The sequence below is a fragment of the Chamaea fasciata genome, unplaced genomic scaffold (assembly GCF_029207755.1).
Source record: "Chamaea fasciata isolate MVZ Bird 193981 ecotype frontalis unplaced genomic scaffold, bChaFas1.0.hap1 SCAF_7, whole genome shotgun sequence".
Classification (NCBI taxonomy): Eukaryota; Metazoa; Chordata; class Aves; order Passeriformes; family Sylviidae; genus Chamaea; species Chamaea fasciata.
In genome coordinates this window covers 24,565,022-24,573,682 of record NW_027094092.1, presented here as the reverse complement: position 1 = coordinate 24,573,682, position 8,661 = coordinate 24,565,022, and the positions used below count along the sequence as shown (strand labels likewise).

Genomic DNA, 8,661 nt, shown 5'->3' with positions numbered 1-8,661 from the left:
TGCTGGCTATCAGCTGATTTGCATGCTTTCAAGTAGGTCACCTAATTTTAGTGGGAAGAGGAGAGCTCTCCCCTTGGAGGAGCAGCACCTCTCAAAGTTAAAAAGGTTTTCTGATCACATAGGAAAGAAGTAAATAGGATGCAGGAGTGTATGTATGTGTGTGTGCACGCCAGCAGCAGGCATGACATCAGGCATGCCACACACCAGCAGTAGTGCAGGCACCTCACAAGACATGGGAGCAAGGACACTACCAGCCAGATTTCCCTACATAAAGAACCTGTCAAAGCTGCTTGTTTTCCAGCCTCAGACCTCCACTAGTGATAATTGTTTACTTTGTAAGCACTCAGGCAACATGACGCAGCACAGTCCAAAGCCAGGAATAATCCTGTGCTGGCCCCTCACGATATGTGCTACCATGTTAATACACAACCAGGCAGCAAGGCAGGAAAATATTGAGGTCTCATCTGCATAAAGACGCGAATCTTTGCTGCTGCAGCATAATAAACATGTTCTGTAATGAAGTTACAATTATTTATGTTCTCCAAAAGCAAGGCTAAAAGGTAACTTCATCTGCCTGTAACTGCTTGCTTGTAAAACAATCAGCAAAGCTGTAACAAGATCCAGAGGCCTGAAAACTTGAACCAGGCAATCCCAAGCATGAAAAGGAGTGTGCATTATTTAGTGGAAAAGAACCAGACATCAGAATAACATTGCTAGTGCCCTGTTGAATTCAGTCTCTGGAAGTATTTTTAATCAAAATTGATTTTTTTTTCTCATAGAAGACCAGGTTTAATTCAAGTAAGATTTAATTCAGGAAAGCCTAAGACTGATGTCGTGCAGGAGGCCAGGCTACATTGTCTAAACATATTAGCATTATAACCTACTTTTTCTTACTTTTACTCTGAAATTTCTAAACCTACTACTTTAAACCACCTTCCCCCCAGAATAAAGCACCCTTGCGAGGCAGGTAGGCAGGCAGGGCTATGGCAGAGTAATTCTGCTGGTCAGTTTTTGCACCTAAGAAAGACTCTTTTCAAAGCACTTGTCAAAAGCATCACCATGCTGAAGACAAGCTCTGCCTAGGCAGACTGACCAGCACAACTATCACAGAACTACCTCATTATTCAAGAAAAAATCACTTTTATTTTGGAACACACTGTCAGCACCAGGGAGATACATTGGCAGAGGTGAGAGAGTTATTCTGGTTGATTTTCCCGTGCAGACATGCCATACATGTGTGATAGAGCTGTAGGATAATCCTCCAGAAGAGGCAATGAGGATTTTACTGACTGGGATATTTCAAACTTCTGCAGGCCAAAGCAGTCTTCTGCACACCGAATGAGTGGACAAGATGCAATGGGAAGGGGTTTTTTGCCTTCACCACCTCCCATGTTTTGTTTAGAGAAGGCACTTTGAACAACACTAGCAAGTGGCAGAGAGAAGAAAAAAATTTCTATCTGATTCTGATTTCTATCGGCCATTCTTGCAACATTAGTGGTAGGAGAGGTCAAATTCCTTGAAATTGAAGCCAAATTATGTGATGCTGAAGCCACAGGTATGTATAACAGACCAGGAGGACCCATGGAACCAACCGAGTGCCCCACACACAGACTGTTTGCTTTCTTTTTTTTCCTGACTGACACCACTTATGAGAGGAGTGCAGGGCCAGGCACTGGAAGAAGGTGGATGGGAAGAAATACAGGATATGAAGTAATGAGTAAGCGCTAGCTGACTTCTAGCAGCAGGATCAAAGCATGGCTGAGCTACAGGGAACACCTGCTGGTCATTTCGGTAACAGGCAGCTTTCCCTGCCTTAATGACAGCTCCTCTGCAGAGTCATAATCTGCTGTTTCCATGGCAGGAGCTGCAGGCCTGCATCCACGGAATGTCACACACCATCCGAGCTCGGGCAAGCACAATGCATTGGGTGGCTCTCCCGGCTGTGCAGGCAGAGAGGGGAGGTGCAGGAGGTGAGCAGGCAGAACTCACTTGGGGTTGCAAGGGCTCTACCAGGCACCTATCACAAGGTGCAGTGCTGAGAGATGTTGCTCAGAGCGCAACCCTGAACACTCCCTCACCCTGCAGGGCACTTGGGTAGTCCAAAGCAAGCACACCAGCACGACCTTTCCTTGTCCAGAGGGAACGTGATTCCCACCAGAGCCCAGATGCTGCTTAGAAGGCAAGGGTTGTGAGGAAGGGCAGCATCGTTTACTAGACCAACTGATGCACCTGTGAGAAAAAAAAATCATGTGTGACTTCAGAGATCTGAGAAAGGCACGTTATACCTGAAACACTTTCCAGCCGCACCAATTGGCCTGATTAAGTACATCACTTTTCTCCCCACAACCCCTACTATTCTTCTGTCCTTCCCAGCCGTAAGAGCAGCAAAGATTGCTATGGGGGCAAATAAACACTGTTGGCTTTGCTTCCAAAATCCTCTTAATTATCCCCTGTGCAAATTGCTGGCCCCCAGGACATTGCAAACCAGACACTTTGCAGCAGTCTCAGCTGACATAAGCGAGGGTCGTAATGACCAATGGTTGAAAGAGCTCACTGCTGCCTCCCCCACCACATGGAATCTGGCATTAATTTTAATTGATTTCATCCTGTCCAGAAGTTTGAATTCACAACATGCTAGAGTTTGTTTTTGAAAGGCTTCTTTGCTATATAGCAGCATAAAGAGAACATGGGATGTTTTGGCATGTGATTATGGGCAGATAGGTGTTTTATACCTGGAATGATGATGCGGGCCTGTGGGATAACTGCACTAGCATGAGAATGTGTGTGGCCTATCCTAACACCCAGGCTACATTAAAAGCAGTTAGCCCCTGTATTGCTTGCAATGTAGCAGGGTAGTGCACAAGTCAGCACAGGCTGTACCTCAGTACTGGAGAGGTAAATGGCATTGGCAGAGACATTCTCCTGGTTAGATATCAAAAGTATTGATGCAGGAATGGGAACTAGCCCGCTGACTTGCCTGTGCTGTCCTTGCTAGCACATCACCATGCCTACTTCATTTAGGTCGTATTGGGAAGGCTTTATTTACCTCCACAAAACTGCAAACCTGTTTTCTGTACAGAAGGCTTAGGCTGCAGAGCACACTGTGCTTTTGATGGGATGTGGGCAAAATCCATGCTAGCAAACCACTGCGTGTCCAACGCCCAAATCCCACTTGCTCCAACCAGCACATGAAGGATGCGGACACAAGCCAGCAGAGCAGTGTTGCTCCTGACAGAAGGACTGCTACCAGTCTCCTCCTGCCACCCACTGCCCAGCAATGCCCGGTGGGTACAGTGCTGGTCACCAGTAATATCCATGAGCGTGGCAGCCCCTCCCCAGCTGTCCCACAGCAAGACCCTCCCTCCTGGCTGTGGAGGGTGCCCAAGGACTGTCCCCAGGTGACTGTTCCTCATTAAACAGTTGCTGTCTGCCCCTGTTGTCCTAAAATAGGTTCTTTCACCCAGTGTGCAAGACACCAATCCACAGACAGAGATGAGGTATTTGATTTATTTACAGTTCTGCATAGAAAGGGGTGCTGGGTGGCAAATCAACACGGCCAGTGTGACAGGTACCAAAGCTTTTCACTATTCACATATTTTCACAAACAAAGGCATTGTTTGCTATAGAACAAAGCTAATTCATTGGCTACAAGTTACCTAGATTTTTTATTGATTAACATTCTATCTTCTATTGACTGATGATTTTCTTGCTTCTCATGGTTATTAGTCCGCTTGGTCAGTCTTTCTCTTCCTTTGGATCAGTGGATTTCCTGAGTTGGTGGTTAGTGAGTTGGTGGTTATAATCTCCCCCGGCTGGAATTACTTTTTACCTAGTTGAAGCTGATCTCAGTACAGTTGCTGAGTTGTCCTTATTAGTTTCTTCCTTATCTTAGGGGTCCTCTCAAATGTCCTTAGGGCTTGTAAATTCTACATTCTTTGTGTGCCCTGTCAGCTTGCCCCTCAAGCTTTGCTAATCTCCACCTGGGTCTGAGGTCGTTGAAACGTGTCGAGACCTAAACCTTGTCAAGGCTGTTCTGCCGACAATTTCTTTTTGACACCCGGGCATCGCTTAGAGCTTGTTTGTTCGCTGCTCTCTGTTCCACGGATTAAATCTCCTTTCTTGTTGATTCGGCCTGGAAGTATACAAAGGCCAAATATCAAAGAGCATCCTTTCTTACGATTTTTTTTTTAATAAATTTCATATTTCGCAACAGCCGCCCGGCTCCCGCGGCGCTGCCCCGGGGCGGAGCGGGCGGCGGGGGCCGGCCCGGGCCTTCCCCCGCCATGGCGCCGCGGCCGGGGCGGTGCCGAGCGGCGCCCGCGGGGCGTGAATAAAGGACGGCGGGCGGGGCCGCGGCGCTCCGGGACGCGCCGGGCCGGCGGCGCAGGCGGGTGAGCGGGGCCGGCGGCCAGAGGGGAGGAGGCGGGGGCCGGCGGCCGGCCCGGCCCGGCCCGCCATGAGCAGAGCGCAGCTGACGCGGACGGGGATCCTGCGGATGGCGCTGGGCGGCGGCGGCGCCGACCCGCTGCTGCCGGCGGAGGGCGGCGGGGGCCGGCGGGCGCCCTTCCTGCTGCGGGCGCTGCGCATCGCCGTGGTGGTCTGCCTCTACTGGTTCACCTCCATCGCCATGGTCTTCCTCAACAAGTACCTGCTGGACAGCCCCTCGCTGCGCCTCGACGCCCCTCTCTTCGTCACCTTCTTCCAGTGCGCCCTGACGGCCGCCCTCTGCCTGGGCCTCAGCCTGGGGGCGGCCTGCGGGCCCCCCTGCGCCGGCCTGCCCACCCTCCGCCTCGACCCCAAGGTATCCCGCAGCGTCCTGCCCCTCTCCGCCGTCTTCATCGGCATGGTCACCTCCAACAACCTCTGCCTCAAGCATGTCGGCGTGGCCTTCTACAACGTGGGGCGCTCCCTCACCACCGTATTCAACGTGCTGCTCTCCTACCTCCTCCTCAAGCAGACCACCTCCCTCTATGCCCTCCTGGCCTGCGGAGTCATCATAGGTGAGGGGGAGCAGGAAGGGCTGCGCCCGTCAGCCAGCCCCGGAGAGGCAGTGGTGGGGTGTCTTTCCCTTGGGAAGTCATCACCACCTGCACAGCAGCTCCTTGGTGAGGTGGGGTAGCTCAGGGCTCGTGCCGTGCTCTATCTCTGGCTACCAAATTTGTATGTCTGGAGGATGTAGATAACTTGTTAAGAGGAGAAATTGCTCTCATTTGGCATAGTTCCTTTTGAGCACTAAAGCCTATCTATCCTCTAAGGAAGTTTAACTTACCTTACTTTTTTGTTTCTTCCCCCTGTACAGGCCATAAAATAGCAGGTGGTTCTCCCCCTGTTCCCAAGTCCTTGTTGATTATTAACTTTGGTAGCAGTAACATTTATGTCAGCACCACTGGCATCGTACAATAGAGCCAGCCGATTGGTTTTTACAATAGGCTGAATGCGTGTGATAAAGGGTTAGCTGATCAAGCCAAGTGTAATACGCCACCAGTGTGGTGTTTGTGTGGTTAGAATGTAGGGCAAGGCATTGAGTGGCCTAAGAAGAATGCTTTATAAGTCATCCATTCCAAAGGAAAAGTAATCCCAAAAGCTACCTTCCACTGAAGGCCCATTTGAATTCCAAGAATGGTGACGTGTGGATTTCAGTCTGGTTCCAGGTGTGCTTGCGTTCAGTTAGTGTTAGACACCTGGATGAAATCAGATGAAAGTATGAGAATCTCATCTCCACGGAAGAGGTGAAGAGGAACAGACCTATTCTATTTTCTACAAGTGATGCAAGCAATTGCCTTCAGCTAACCTTTTGTTCAAGCATTGCCCAGGAGGGTGGTGCCTGGCAGCCTGACAAGGTTTCTCGAAGATGAAGACTCTGTCCTCCTGGCTCCATTTCCTTTTGCCGTGAGAGCATTGCCCATGTGCCTATAGCAGTGTAGCTGAGCATCCTCTGTGGCCTGACACAAAGCCTCTCCTGCCTGTGCATCAAACCCATTTGTATCAGGACTTAGTTTCAAGCATGTTAGGTGCTTTGCAGGCAACTTCCCAGACAGCTCCAACAAGAAGCAGCTAATGAAAATGTGGTGCAGTGCTCCTTCAGTAGCTCATCTCCCTTTTATGTTTCGCTTATGAGCTGGATGGGGAGAGGTCTCCCTCTCTGCCCTGGAGATCCAAAGCCTGTAGATCCTGTTTTGGAGGTGGTTAGACAGTGCCTTGCCCATCAAAATTTGACATGAAGATACAGCACACAGTTTCTGCCTTTTGATTTTTTTTTTTAAATCATGTTTAATATTACATCCATGTTTTTACTATCTTTCCATTTTCTTCTCTGACCTATCTTTTCCTTCCTGTTAACAGCAGGGAAAAGTCTATAAAGCTGGTTTTTTTCCAAACTTTGAAGTACATTTTTTCTACCTGTTTGTCAGTTTTCAGCCTTTTCAATTAAAAAACAAAAAAACCAACAAAACAACGACAAAAAAAGGTTGCCTCCTAAAAATTACCTGTATGCAAAAACTAACTGGAATAATAGTTTCTGAACTAGTGCTGCCTGCTCAGTGTAGGAATTATTCCTCTGAGGTTGAATTACCTGCGCAGTAAATTTCCTGCACTCCCAAAATAAGTCTTCCCAGGACACTAGTCATGTTATTTTGTGGGTTCACTTAGTATAAGGGGGAAACCCTTAAGCCTGTCTCTTGTTGTTCACGATAAAGTTAACGATGAATTTTTGACTGTATGCTTTGAGGCTTTCAGCAGTTGTTCGATGATGCCTGATTTGTTTGGTTGCAGGTGGCTTCTGGCTGGGTGTTGACCAGGAAGGAGCAGAGGGCACTCTGTCATGGACAGGTATATTCTTTGGGATCTTAGCAAGCCTTTGTGTCTCTCTCAATGCCATCTACACCAAGAAGGTGCTGCCTGTTGTGGATGGTAGCATCTGGCGCCTGACCTTCTACAACAACATCAACGCTTGTGTCCTGTTCTTCCCCCTCATGGTGCTGCTGGGCGAGTTCCGCACCCTCTACCACTTTGACAAGCTGGGAAGCCCTAGTTTTTGGGGCATGATGACCCTGGGGGGAGTGTTTGGCTTTGCCATTGGGTACGTGACTGGACTTCAGATTAAGTTCACTAGCCCACTCACCCACAACGTGTCTGGGACAGCCAAGGCCTGTGCACAAACAGTGCTGGCTGTTATCTACTTTGAGGAGACAAAGAGCTTCCTGTGGTGGACGAGTAACTTGATGGTGCTAGGGGGCTCCTTCGCATACACATGGGTGAAAGGACTGGAGATGAGAAAGGTGCAAGAGGATCCTAATGTCAAAAGCGGTGAAAGAAATGAGACTGGTGTGTAGGTGGCTCCTGCACCTCTATTTTTGGCCTGGGGGGGATTAGCTTTGGTGCTCCTTTCCTCCTGGGGAGACAAAGAGCGAGGAGCAGGAGAAAGTGCATCTGCAAAGTGTGTGGGGAACTGTGTCAGGAACCAGAGCCAAAGACCAGACTGGATCATGTTTTATCTCACCCTGTGTCAGAGTTGGGGAAAGCATGTGTTGTAGAGATGAACTGGGATTTTTTTTTTTGTGATTGCTTTTTAATATGGATGTTGTTATATACCTAATCTAGGAAATTTGCATCTTGGGGGATGGGGGGGTTGGGCTCATATGAGACAAAGACTGGAATGGGAGCGTTGTGTATTTAGGGATCTGGAATTAACTGAATGAATGCAATCTGAAGTTATAAAATCCTGAACCTGCAGGTAAGGAAGAGGCAAGTCGCCAGACTGTTTGGGTTAGACTTCAGTAAACTGTTCCGCTGTGTAAGGTTTTTGCAACAGCCGTTCTTCCTGTTGCTCTATTCAGTGCAGAGGATGGAAATTCTCTCCCTTCTGCCTATGTACAAGTCTAAGCAACAGCAGTGCCTCCAAAACACCTTTCCAAAGAGTCAGTATCACATCCTTCTGAGTTTTTTTCCTGTGTTGCTTTACACCTGGTTTCTCAGTTTGAGGGAGCATGCTAAGACTCAGGAATTAAACTGCTCATTCTCTCTGCACTGTGTCCAGTGAGGGAGAGCATGCTCGCTCCAGTGGCCTTTCTCATGGAGGAGTGAGCTTGGCCTCTGTGTCACTGGGTGACACGCAGGAGCGGAAAAGTTACTCTGAAACTCTTGCTGCTGGAGGGTGGGATTCCCAGTTCAGGAGGGTTTGCAACACTTCTCTTTACTATCTTTGTAGGGGATAGGTTTGTATTAAAAATGGGTTGTTACCCATTCCCTTGTTTCAGGGGACTTGTTTATTTTGTAGCTCCTCTAGAGCTTGCAGTTTGCCTTTTGATTTGTTCCTTTTAGATACCCCCGTGGCCAGCCCAGTGAATCCTTCAATGCAATGAGTTTTGCTCGACTGAATCAATCCCTTTGCTTGGAACTTGCTGCTGAACAGATCTGCAGAAATCTCTGCCCAACCCACACCACACCCCCCATCTGGTTCTATGCGATAGAGTATGTCTGTGCTGTGATTTCTGATTCCTGGGGTCAGCACCAACATCCTGTGGCAAGCTGTCATGTTGCACCAGCTTTCTAAATCCCTGGGTCTTCTAAACATAAAGTTACTCCGATAGCGATCCTGGGCAGCCCATGCCATTGCTTCATATCCTGCCCCGTGGATCCTACGTGATATCCCATGCCCCGTGA

At 48.8% G+C, this 8,661-nt stretch overlaps 1 protein-coding gene across 1 annotated transcript; it reads left to right on the top strand.

Annotated features, from left to right (window-relative positions):
- The first annotated feature begins 4,395 nt into the window (after positions 1–4,395).
- SLC35C1 (solute carrier family 35 member C1) lies at positions 4,396–7,796 on the top strand. Its single transcript, XM_066188045.1, has 2 exons — positions 4,396–5,000; positions 6,772–7,796. The coding sequence occupies exons 1-2, from the start codon at positions 4,457–4,459 to the stop codon at positions 7,329–7,331; spliced, it is 1,104 nt and encodes a 367-aa protein (XP_066044142.1). The 5' UTR covers positions 4,396–4,456; the 3' UTR covers positions 7,332–7,796.
- Positions 7,797–8,661: the final 865 nt, after the last annotated feature.

What these genes read in the sequence shown, in the direction of transcription:
- SLC35C1 (XM_066188045.1), top strand. Translation starts at nt 4,457, where the DNA reads ATGAGCAGAGCGCAGCTGACGCGGACGGGGATCCTGCGGATGGCGCTG. An exon ending in GGCCTGCGGAGTCATCATAG is followed by an intron (nt 5,001 to 6,771) that starts GTGAGGGGGAGC and finishes GTTTGGTTGCAG; the next exon opens with GTGGCTTCTGGCTGGGTGTT.